The 12,923-nt window shown below is 42.8% G+C and overlaps 1 protein-coding gene across 1 annotated transcript; it reads right to left on the reverse strand.

The window, feature by feature from the left end:
• Positions 1-3,524: 3,524 nt before the first annotated feature.
• Positions 3,525-8,854, reverse strand: ATP5F1E (ATP synthase F1 subunit epsilon). The gene is made up of 3 exons (XM_089658646.1): positions 8,695-8,854; positions 6,176-6,302; positions 3,525-3,660 (listed from the first exon to the last, which is right to left on the reverse strand). The coding sequence occupies exons 1-2, from the start codon at positions 8,724-8,726 to the stop codon at positions 6,179-6,181; spliced, it is 156 nt and encodes a 51-aa protein (XP_089514772.1). The 5' UTR covers positions 8,727-8,854; the 3' UTR covers positions 3,525-3,660; positions 6,176-6,178.
• Positions 8,855-12,923: the final 4,069 nt, after the last annotated feature.

Consider the following 12,923-nt stretch of genomic DNA (forward strand, 5'->3'; position numbering starts at 1 on the left):
TTTAAAGACAAGATGGAGGAGATTTACTAAAACTGAAGAGTGCAAAATCTGGTGCAGCTCTGCATAGAAACCAATCAATCAGCTTCCAGTTTGTTTTGTCAAAGCTTAAATTTAACAAGCTGAGGTTAGAGGCCGATTGGCTACCATAAACAGTTGCACCAGATTTTGCACATGCCAGTTTAATTAAATCAAAGTAGTATTAGGCAGGTGAACTGTCCTTCAGCTAGCAACCAGCTCCTTCCTGTTCTAAACTAGTTTAGCAAAAAAACAAAAAAAGATGCCTATTGGCTGTGAAACTTAAATACAGAAAGAATAACCACCAACCCTTTATGTGCTAGCTTTACTAACAGTCATTTAATATGCAGTCTATAATAACTGAACTGAAAGAGGAACTGTAAATATGTGATACAAGTCTTATGATCTGTGTGGTTTTCAGGTACAGCTATAGAAAAATTCTCATTTGCATGATCTATAACTATTCAAATAAAAGTCAGATTAACACTTTAATTATCACGTGGCTAGAGGTCTTTTTTTGGTTTCTGGTAACTAGCATGAAAAAAGTGCATTTTATAGCAAGATGTGTGAGACATTACCTGCATTAATTAGGCCAAGAGACTTACCTTACTAAGCACAAGCAGCAGAGAATTCTATAGATATAAAAATGCAGAACACATGCACGCTGTAGATATAAAAAAAAAAAAAATGGTAAAGACAGTATCCAGTCTGTAGACCTCTGAGATCTCTCCATTCATTCCAAAGAGAACCTGGTGGTCAAAATGACCTGCAGCAATATACATTGGATCTTTAAACACACATACACTATAACAATCATTTCACCATGTCCTTATCCTGGTTAAAACACACACACACTTAAAACAAGATGCATTTCTTATTGTGGATCTGGAACAAAGGCCTGTGTTCTGTGGGTTCTTAAAGTATAAAGGACAGGGAGATCAGCGATTGCTCTGCCAATGGTTTGGGAAGTTGACTGTCTCTCAGTCTAACAAAGATGCATTGTATAAATCTTTGATTATTATACAGGATTTATATAGCACCAACAGTTTGTGCAGCGCTTTACAAAATTAATGTGACATCTAGATAATTTTGGGAATACTACTACTCGCTGTAGTTGAAAATTATAACTCAAGGTCTCTTACATCTGTTATGGTAGTTTGCTTTATTTGTATTCTGTATTTTCTTTGGATATCTCCATAATGTTTCTACTGATAATGCAGAAAATGTGTTTCCGTATAATTTTATGTTGTTAAAATATAAAAAAAAAAAACAAAAAAAAAAAACAAAACAGTTTAATAAAAACTACCCGAAAAAAAAAAAACAAATCCAAAATTTTGGATTGACATAAAAGCAGTAATAGAGGGAAAATCTTCCAATGCAGATACGAGGTCTGGTGACAGGTGTTTTGGCTATGGAACCGTAACCCCTGGTTGACACCAGTGTGATTTTTTAGTACTTTTTGCAGAAATGCACTACAGTCCATTTAACATGGGACATGTTCACATCTATGCTTTTTTTGATCAGGGCCTTTTTCAAAAAAAAAAAAAAAAAAAAAAGACAAAAAAGCAGCATTTTTGCTACAATTGAGTTCAATGGAGAAGCTGCTGAAACACGTGTAGTGTTTTTGCTGCATTTTGCTTTTTTTTTTTTTTCTGTCCAGCAACACAAAATTTTCCAAAAAAAAAAACAAACAAAAAAAATGTGCCAAAAAAGCAAAGCATAATGCAAAAAGCATAGGTGTGAACCAAGCCTAAATGAAGGAAAATCTCTCCTATGGGACACAGATTGCTAAAGAAAATAAAAAACCCTGACAGGGGTTATAACCCTTCCTTACTCTATCCAAAATGAAAAATAATGGTTTTGTCTTTAGTTACGCTTTAACTTAAAACAGGAGTATATCTATCTCAGGTCCTGGATTCTGCCCACACAGCAGGTTCACACCAGTGTGCAGTGGTTAGGCAGCAGCACAACTCCGTCTACATGTTATGCCGCTATTAGACTGTGTATATTCTGAAAGTGCATCAAAGAGGCAGCATACAGGACTTTCAGGAAAATGCATGGTTTGATGAAAGTCAAATGAGATGGCACCTAAATGTGTGTAAAACTGGGATATACCGTGCTACGTCCAAACTGAAGCACCAGCGTGAACCTGCTCCTAGGCTGGTGAAAGGATTCTACAATGTTACAATAAAACTCAAGGACTCTCCAGGGGAAGGAGTGTATTTGATATTCAGACTTCAGTCCAAGCTTTGATGGGTGAGGGACAGGGTTCTCAATATTTACAGAAGGATTCTGAGAGCCTTGGGACCTATACTTCCACTAATAGTGTAACGGTTTTATATTCTAGTGGCTGTGATTAAAAGGACTTACCAACCCTGCTACTACCACAAAACCATAACAGACAGTTATAGAGGCTCAAATTCATGCAATGTCAGATCCAGGAAGCTCTTTTAGCAATTCTTTCTTTTTTGAGATCACATACAAGGAACATCCGTTACTTAGAGATAGCATATTTACTGAACACAGGAAATGTGGCACAAGCCATGGCCTCATAGATAACAATGAGGAACTGAAGGGTGGTGGGGGTCAGGCCTTATTACTGCATATGGTAACCTATGGCAGGCCTGGTGCATTTTTCAGTGCTTTTTGCAGAAACTAACTACAGTCCATTTATCATGGTTTCCTATGAGACACGATCACACCAATGCATTTTCAGCCGTTGTGTTTTTGAATAGGGTCAGGGGCACTTTTACCTCCTAACAGATTGCAACATGCATAGGTGTGAACCAGGCCTAACTCTTTAACTCATCTTCAATCTGCTAATCCAAGTAGAACTCCAGTCCCACACAATTCAGCCATAAATCGTCTAATTTGCAAAACATTTTACCAGTGCCATCCAAAAACAGCTCCCAGCTTTAGTGTGTATTTAGAAAACCAGCCATTATGCACAATGTAACTGCATCTAGCACTTAACTTGAGAGCACTGAGGCTGTTGGACACATTCTGCAAAAGCCAGCGGAAGGATTGTCATGCTGACTCTATGGCTTTAAAGCTTCGAGCCCCTAATCCAAAACAAACATGCACATATGACCTCCAATGTCACTCAGCTTCCTGCTAGGAATACTTTTTTGGGGTTAGTAAATTAGAGAGTATAGTGAATCAAAGATTCAACAACCAGGCAACTAGCACTTTCAGAAGACACTGCAACAGCGATAGATCAGTAGAGGTTTGTAGATAAAATACAGAGTAATGTTGGTGCATTCTACACTTGCTGGATAGGAACACAAGCCTTTAGGATTTTCTAACCATGATTGACATCTGCTTCAGAAACATTGTGATAAGATGTTGAAGATTTTTTTTTTTTCCTGCTGTGCATCTTGTTAGATGCAGAAGGGGTAACAAAGGGGAAAAAAAAAAATTCTAAATGAAATCGAAGCGTGGGAAATTGCACCAATCTGATCCCCAAAAAGCTTCTCGAAGGGTAACTAATAAAACCAAAGAAAGCGGAATTTACAAATAAAACAATCCGTGTTTTATTTGGTCTTGTGGTTTAAATTAGAAACAACACATTTACAGCTGTAGACGTATTCAGGAAATAACCCCAGGCCAATCCATGATTCTATCACAGGTTCTAGTGTTCAGCATCTGAAAGAAAGAAGAAAAAGTGGAACACAATTACTGAAAAGTATATGAATACATCCATCACTATATATCACAAAAATGAACCATATAGCAGATGTGACCATTTTCATCAGATTCCAGCTATCATTTTTCCAATGCAGGGTAGAAAAAAAAATAAAATTCAATTGGTTGACAAATTTTTACTAATACAAGACACTTGTCACTAACACAACAAACTATGACGCCGTACGAGATGCAGTCACAATGCTGAAGACAGCCAGATACCAAAATCAAAGCAAATTCAAAGGTCTGTCTTACCTAGCCACAGAAAACAAAAACAAAAAAAAAAAAAAAAAAGAAAGAAAAAGTGCTCCACATAAAAACAAAAACACACACACCGGAGAGCATCTCTCCCACCAGCTCCCCCCCCCCCCCCACTACTTTCTGCTACCCTTAATTTCTCTTATTTCCTGTAAGCTGTCTTGCAGGTAACCAGCGCTATGATTTTTGTGCAGTACTTGCACTGCCAGTTCACTCAGGCAGCTCTATGTTAAGACAGCTCTAAGTTGAATACTACATTGCAATGTTCCTCTTCTTACATACCTCTGAGTATCTGATTGAAGTACATGTCTTATGACCCCACATGAGATGCAATCTCTACGCTCATTTATGTGTGGCAAAATTTGGAAATGTTATGTAGTGATCGATTCTATGCCTCTGTATTACAAACCTATGTTTACATCTTCCTTTGTAAGAAAGAAGATGTAACTAAATTAAAAGGAGGAAAAAAAAACAAAAAACAACAACCACACACTGCACAAAAAGTCCATTGTGCTCTGCCTGGTTTGTAGAGAAGAGAAAAAAAATTGGGGGTGGCGAGCCTGACAAAAGGGCCAATCACTTCTCCGGCTTCTCCTCTAGTTGTACAATTGTTTGTGCTCCAAGCAAAAGAACTCCATAGGAAACAGGACAGGCTTCACACCGTTACCTGTTTTTAATGACTAGGATGGCAGGCAGCTCAGAGAAGTAACTTAGAAGCATTACGATAGGTAGCCGCCCCCGATGGCATTCAAGATTACTAGAAGTACCACCAAATACTTCCACAATTTGACATTCTAACAGCATTAATTGTGCTACTGATATACATGCAACTCCATACAAACTCTATATACAGTATCTGCCAGAAGTGAGTCCCCCCCTCACATTTTTGTAAATATGTTATTATATCTTTTCATGTGACAACACTGAAGAAATGACACTTTGCTACAATGTGACGTAGTCAGTGTACAGCTTGTATAACATGTAAATTTGCTGTCCCCTCAAAATAACTCAACACACCGCCATTAATGTCTAAACCGCTGGCAACAAAAGTGAGTCCACCCCTAAGTGACAAGGTCCAAATTGGGCCCAAAGTATCAATATTTTGTGTGGCAACCATTATTTTCCAGCACTGCCTTAACCCTCTGAGGCATGGAGCTCACCAGAGCTTCACAGGTTGCCACTGGAGTCTTCTACTCCTCCATGACGACATCATGGAGCTGGTGGATGTTAGAGACCTTGCGCTCCTCCACCTTCCGTTTGAGGATGCCCCACAGATGCTCAATAGGGTTTAGGTCTGGAGACATGCTTGGCCAGTCCATCACCTTTACCCTCAGCTACTTTAGCAGAGGGGGGGGGGGGGGGAGCAGAAAGTGTGTGTTGCTGGACACTCACTAAAGTCACATTGTAGCAAAGTCTCATTTCTTCAGTGTTGTCACATGACAAGATAGAATCAAATATTTACAAAAATGTGAGGGGTGGACTCACTTCTGGGAGATACTGTATAATTTGCTCTTCTTTATATACCATTTGTTGCAAAATTACTAGATACATTTACAAAGAAAAAAAAAAACAAACCACCACATTGGAAGTTTACTGCACAGAGCCTACTGATTTTCTGTGATCGTGACTTTCCTCATGACACCAATCTGAATAACCACATAATTATGATCTTAAACAGGAAGTACGGCAAAAGCTCTTTTGGCCATACTTCTCATATGGGTCACAGGGAGGCACTAAGTTCTGCATGCCTGTGACCTAAATTCAGCCAGCAGTGGGCTGAAGCCTGCTGACGGCTACCATCACAGAGCAAGCCCAGGCTCTGCAGGGATTCCAACAATGGCAGCTGGATCAGCCTATCAGCACGGGGCTGGAGCATCTGAGAGCCTGAGCCAGCCGCTCCTGCCCCATCTCCAGCGAGACCTGGAGGGGCAGAGTGGAAAGCCGTTATTAAAAGTCAGTGTTCAGCGGTCATGTGATCACTCAGTACTTGGCTGGCGAGGAACAGCTGCAGCATACTATCTGGTATTTGAACTGAGGACCCCAGCACTGAAAGTCATAGGTGTGAACCACTAAGCAACTGTGCTGACTTTTCAGAATAGACTATTCTATTTTATTCTGCTTTACTGAATATGCCCCTTGATGGTTTCACCAGTGACCTGCCAACTGCCATTAAAGAACCAGACCAATCAGTTAGAATAAGAAGTTCTAGGTAACTTACTGATCATTCTTTCTTCGGTTTGGTGATCCTCACATTGGCAGCCGCTGCTTTTTCTGCTTCTGCTTTGTACTGGGGCTTCAGTGCCGCCCTCACAGCTTGGGCGCAGATCTGAGAGTAGCGGATGTAGCTAAAAAGCAGAAACAACAAGCCTGCTAGAAAACAAAGGATACTATACACACACGGATGTAGAATAGTTGGAGATATAGCGATGTATTTATGTACACGCACACACACGCACACACACGCACACACACGCACACACACGCACACACACACACACACACACACACACACACACACACACACACACACACACACACACGGTAACACTGCTCTCCTGCCATGCTGGATTGTTTTATTATTATAAAGCAGTATTTTTATTGGAGTGCAGTCATCCACCGATCTTGTTTGATGCCTCAGTGATGAGCTGGACTGGCACCCAGTGTATGAGCAGACAAATGTGGACCAATCTGGAGCCATGTACATTCCAGGTTTAGTTTTACCATTTACTTTGTGTAGCACAAACCATAGGCAGGTCATCTTCTCTGTTTTGATACAAGTGGAACTCCAGTCAAAACACTTGTTTTTGGATACAGTAGGAAAGGTTTAAAAACTCTGGTGATCCCTGACATCCATGACCCCACTGGGAGCTTTCCCAGTTTCCAGACTTGCAGGGGCCACTAACCATAAGGGAGAGGGCCCTGCACATTGACATTGGCGGTGGATTCATGCTTACTGCGTTTATTAAAAGGAGATGAAGCACTATTCTGGCATTTTATGGCCATTTTTTGAAGGATTTGTATTTGTTTACAATTTAGTTTTTTTTCTCATTTCTTCAATGGCGCTACAGCAAATTATTATTGGGTGTTTAATCAGCTGTCTGCCGCCCTATAGCAAAAATACTGCTGCAGGGCTGCTAAAAAAAAAAAAAAAATCACATATATGTGCGATGTATATTTCCGGGTAGGGAGCTTGCATACATACAGCCCTACCCGTGCTGCCAATGGCACCTAGGCATGTCAATCACCAGGTCCTGGCCAGAGGCTCCCTGCCGGCACCCGGTGATCACCGTGTAAAGCTGACAGGGGAGAGACCTGCGTGTAAACAACACAGGTCTCTCTCTTGCCATCAAGGACATGCTGCTGTGTATTTCTCTGCACAACATGTCTCCCTAGTAAAACAGCACAGTTAACCCTTTGCTCGCCCAAAAGTTAACCCCTTCCTGCCCAGTGTCATTAGTAGTGTCAGTGCTTTTTATTAGCACTGATCACTATTAGTGTCACTGGGGATTTCAGTGGCAGTTAGTCAGTTCCCCCCAGTGTCAGAATGCCCACTGCAGTCCCACTATAAGTCGCTGATCACTGACATTACTAGTACAAAAAAAAAAAAAAATCCAGTATATTTACCATCATTTGTAGACGCTATAACTTTCACGTAAACCAATTAATTTACACGTGTTGGGATTTTTTTTTTTTTTTTTTCCAGCAAAAACATTTTGGCCTAAGTTTATGACGGAATTTGATTTTAAATTTTTTTTTACTGGATAGGTTTTTTAGCAAAAAGTCAAAAATATTGGGTTTTTTCAAAATTGTCAGTCTTTTGTTGTTTATAGAGCAAAATACAGCTGATAAAATACCAACGAAAGAAAGCTCAATTCGTGCAAAAAAAAAAAAAAAAAAAAAAAAAAAGGACAAAATTTCATTTGGGTGTAGCATTGCATGACCGTCCAATTGTCAGTTAAAGTAATGCAGTGCAAAAAATTTCATGGTGGGGGGGTAAATCCTCTGGAGGGCGAGGGGTTAACACTGGTACTGTTTCACTTTTTAGTACATTTTTAAGGTTAGGCCAGCCTGGAGTTCTGATTAGAGGGGGGACCTGGGGATGAGGAACACTAAACAGATGTTTATGACTGACGTTCCATTTTAGGTATGTATCTTTTTGGCAAATCTGTTTCTAGGTTTCTTACCTGGTGATCCTGCCAGTATCAGCACTTCATGCTGCAGGGTGACAACACTAAGACACTACTTTGCCATGGGCAGCAGTGTTGTCAGCCAGGCATCCTGAACTGATAAGCAGCCTAAAAGGCACTTGCATGGCAGGCTGACAACACAAAGCATAATTGGGAGACAGCGGCTAAACGTTGTCACCTGCAACAGGAAGTGCTGCCACTGTATAACACGGAGTCACAAGGAAGGATTGGTCTCACAACTCTGTGTACAGGGAGGGATGATGTCCGACACACTGGGGGAAGATGGGGGAAGATTGGGGATTCCCACATAGACACACTTCAGCTGGTGATTTCCCTCACCTGCGGTGACAGGCTCCCCTCACCACCCCCTCAGGTAATAAATCCAGCTCACAGGCCTCATTCTCTGTATTACAGTCATTAATTATCACCACACAGCCGGGGCTCCGCTTGAGGAAGCTGCTTCAGGTCAGAGGCCGGCCCAGTGGATGTCTTCCACGCCGTGTGATGTAACAGGCCCGCTTTATCCTCCCAGACCCCGGGCTCCCCTCACCTGAGGCCGGCCTGTCTCCAGTAAGCCACCATGGTTACACCGAGCGGTCACCGTGTGCTGTGCTGACAGAAGGTCAGGAGGAGAAAGCCAGCGGAAATGAAAAGCCGAGCTCCGTTCAACCAACCAGAGAACAGGATACAGAGAAACGAGCCAATCACGATACAGCTTTGTGAGCGCTCAGGAGCGGGTTCCTTCACCAATCACAAAACGAAGCAGCACGACACAGCCGCTTGTGAGGTAGCTTCCGGGTCATGCGCCTTTTTTTTTTCCCCCCGAACAACTTTATTTATAAGGTACACTTAAACACTGCTGGGAAGGTGACCCCTAGCTGTGCAATGTCCCGGGTTTTACAAATGTGTCCTTGGTGTTTGGAGGAAAGCAGCTCTCCTACACAGTCCCCTATATTCCCTATGGTAGGCTCAGCCATTGTAACCATAGATGATTTCTGGATCTGAATGCAGCGTACACTTGTGGGCAGGAGCCCAGGGGCTGCATTCACATCTGTGTGCTTCAATAATGTCCACAAAAACGCGTGTCGCGGCTTCAGTGCCATTCAAATTCTTAACGGCATCCTAGTCAGCAGACGTGCGTTTCTGCGTGCAATTCATGCCAGAAACAGGCGGCACCGTGGCTTAGTGGTTAGCACATCTGCCTTGCAGTAAATCGGTCATGGGTTTGATTCTCGACCATGGCGCCTCCCGCATGGAGTTTGCATGGGTTTCCTCGGGTGCTCCGGTTTCCTCCCACACTCCAAAGGTTAATTGGCTCCTGTCTAAATTGTCCCTAGTATGTGTATGTATGAATGTGAGTTAGGGACCTTAGTTTGTACGCCCCTTGAGGGTTAGGGACTGATGTGAATGTACAATATATATGTAAAGCGCTGTGTAAATTGACAGTGCTATATAAGTACCTGAATAGATAAATAAAAACGCACAGTAAACTGTGTGCAGCTCTATGTGAAAGGTGCAGGAGCTTCTTTGGCACATTTGTCACACACGGGGCCACCCGTTCAATGAGCCGCCCCATAAGCATCACACAAACACAACACAAATGCACATTATTTCTTTCAGGGGCTTATATAGTGCCTCTATTTTACGCAGCGCTTTATATATTGTACATTCACATCAGTCCCCATCCCTCAGCCTGGGTCCACATACATGCGGTGTGGTATATCGCATGTGATCCGCACAGGAACCGCACCGCATTCCTGTACAAATCACATGCGATTTGTGTGCGGTGCGATCGGAGCCGTACATTTTGTATGGCTCTATTCACACTGCACCTGCACCAAAGAGGTGCAGAACCCTTTTTTGGGTCCGCACTAGAATCGGATCGCATGGGTATTCACACATTTAAGGCACTTATGCAACTGCAATACAGGTCATTTGACAGCCAGCACTGCCATAAAGGCACTCCATGCTCACCATGAAATGTTGCTTAGCCATGCCTAATCATAGCAGGGAATCACTTTAAAGCGATTCTAACCACTATGTCACTACAGGACTCAATAGTGATATGGGGCTGGTGGGAAGAACCACAGCAAGTGGTGGAGAACGTGGGCGTAAAGCATGCTCATATTTAAACATGAATGCTCAGTCTGATTGAACTAGAGAAGGAATGGGTGAGGACAACAGCAAAAACAGACACTTCCCATGTCACTGATCTTTACATATACAGTATATACACCTAAAATAAACTTTTCACTACCATGCCTCTCTGTATAAAGTTTTTTATGCATGCACGACTTTTGTTGTGATTTGCATAGACATGTGTCAGATGTCACCCAATATTGAAATCACCAACTTCACGAAGTTGCACGACTTCAAAAATCGGCTTTGATGTGATGGGGGGGGGGGGGGGTTAAGAAAAGTTGGCAAGATTGGATGTCAATCACTCCATGTCTTCAGCTTCAGGTGACTTAAAATCCAAACCCTTTTTTTTGGATAGAGTAGGGAAGAGTAAGAAATTCTGTAGTTTTTATTATGCTGTACGCAGGGCCGATGCTTCCACTAGGCAAACTAGGCAGCCACCTAGGGCCTGGGTGCAGCACTCTCTGTGGCCTATGGACCTCTTGTATGAATTCTTCACTTCTCTGCAGAGTCCCGCTTTCCTCATACACAGGGAATGATATTATCTTAACTCTGCACAATTGTCTTACAGTCTGTCCACACACATGACTATTTAGTACCAACTATATATATATATACACATACACACACACACAAAAGTATTCCATGTAGCAGTGAAGTGTTGGCTCCCCCTAAGATGGGAAGTGTTGACATTAGCCCAGAACCCCGGACGGTCAGCAGTCTCTGATTGGAGAATTGGTCCATACAATCTACGGTACACTTACTGGCACACACGATCCTCCAGCTGTAATAGGGAGCCAGCTAGAGACAGAATGGGACATGTCCAGCGCTGGCTCCACCTTCTTCTACACAGCTGGAGCCAATCAATAGGCTGGGTTGTGATCTGGTTGCAGGGTTAACCCTATGCGAGTAGGATGATCGGGGCCTGACGTGTATGAGAGGGAAGCGGTGTAGTGCTAGGAGGCCACCTATCCTCACTGAGAGCCATAGCCTGGACTCTGTACCTCAGCAGGAGCCATCAGGGGTGAGCCGAGCCTAGGAGGATGGTGGGTCATGGAGGTGACAGGAAGAGGAGGGGGGGCAGACGATGGTTGGTGTGAGGATGCTGATTGTTTGGGACGCCACATCATGAATGATCCTTCAGCTGAGGAGAGGGGCTGCAGAGAAGGAAGAAAGGACAGAGGAAGATGCCGGATGTCTGGGATTAGTGTAGCAGCCACTCCTTCCGGTGTTCCTCTCAGACTCAGTCCCTTACTGCAAGCCAGCTGGAGGCTGCTGATTACTGTGGAGTTTCAGAACTGTTTTTTTTTTGTTTGTTTCTGTCTGATTGGTTAAAATAGGTAATTTATATTTGGTCAATATATATAGTCAGTAATATTGGTGGTGGTGACATCTTGTAGCACTTATTTTTGCAAATGAAAAGAAATTTAGCAGTTTCATATTTTGTTGATTTCATATTTTGTTTTTCAAATTATTTATGGGGGGGGGGGGTAGGAGTTTGGCTTGGTACTATTATGTCTTTTCAGCTCAGTGTGGTGCCAGTACAAGTGGAGGAGGAAGAGCCGATTGTGTATCATCACCAGGGGCGAACTGACCATTCGAGCACTCAGGCACCGAGGGCCCAGAGTCAGTAGGAGGCCCCATGAAATGCCCCTGGTACCTTTTTATAGGCTTTTTTTGAGTGTGACACAGGACACAGGAGCCCCATGATCCCCTATTGCCCAGGGGCCCCATGAGTTGTCAGTCCGCCCCTGATCATCACTATTATGAAGCACTTCCATCCAATTATATGACATACCTAGCTTAGCCTACAGTGCCAGTGCCTCATGAGCTGACTGTCAGATATCTCAATATGGACATGGAGTCAGCTTCCCAGATCCGTAACATAGACCAATAAGATATGAATGGGTATCTGTGTTTATACAACATGCCGACATTGAATATACCATACTGGTCTTTCCTGAACAATTGTAGGGATCATGGTGTTACCATGAATACACAGGGTCCACCAGTAGATCAACAAACTTAGGATAAGTGCACAGAACAAAGATGATGTACAAAGTGCAGAAACCCAACATATATTCATTTTAAAGTAAACCTGTGCTTGGCAGATATAGGGCAAAACAAGTTAACTTCATGTCAAACTCCTATTATGTCTTTACTCCCAGCCGTTTATACTTGTCTTCCCTTCACTGGTCCAGAGGTGGGCAGTATTTCCAGGTATGGTGGACCATATGACTCACTCCCCTTCCTCCCATGATGCAATGCTGGGTCCCCTTGGGACTTTTGGGTGTGGAGCATTAATCTTCAGCACTGCTGTTTATTATTAAACTAAAGACAAGGCCTCTTTTATAGCAATCCACAGGATTACTTGAGCAGATTGATAGAAGAGGCTGGGACTTTAGTTTATCTAGATTCTTTCATTTGCTGCTGGCATCCAAATGCGGGTTGTGTGTTTTGCCACAATTTGGAATTGCAGAGTCTCAGCCTAACCCTTGCCCTTTGTATGTTACCTACTCCTGAACCCTGCACTCTATGTGTTACCCACTCCTGATCCCTATACGTTACCCATCCCTGAGCTCTGTACATTACCCACTCCTGACCTCTGAATTCTGTACATTACTGACTTCTGAGCCCAGC

The sequence above is a fragment of the Staurois parvus genome, unplaced genomic scaffold (assembly GCF_062004578.1).
Source record: "Staurois parvus isolate SC_StPar_1 unplaced genomic scaffold, SC_StPar_1.0 ptg001087l, whole genome shotgun sequence".
Taxonomy (NCBI): domain Eukaryota; kingdom Metazoa; phylum Chordata; class Amphibia; order Anura; family Ranidae; genus Staurois; species Staurois parvus.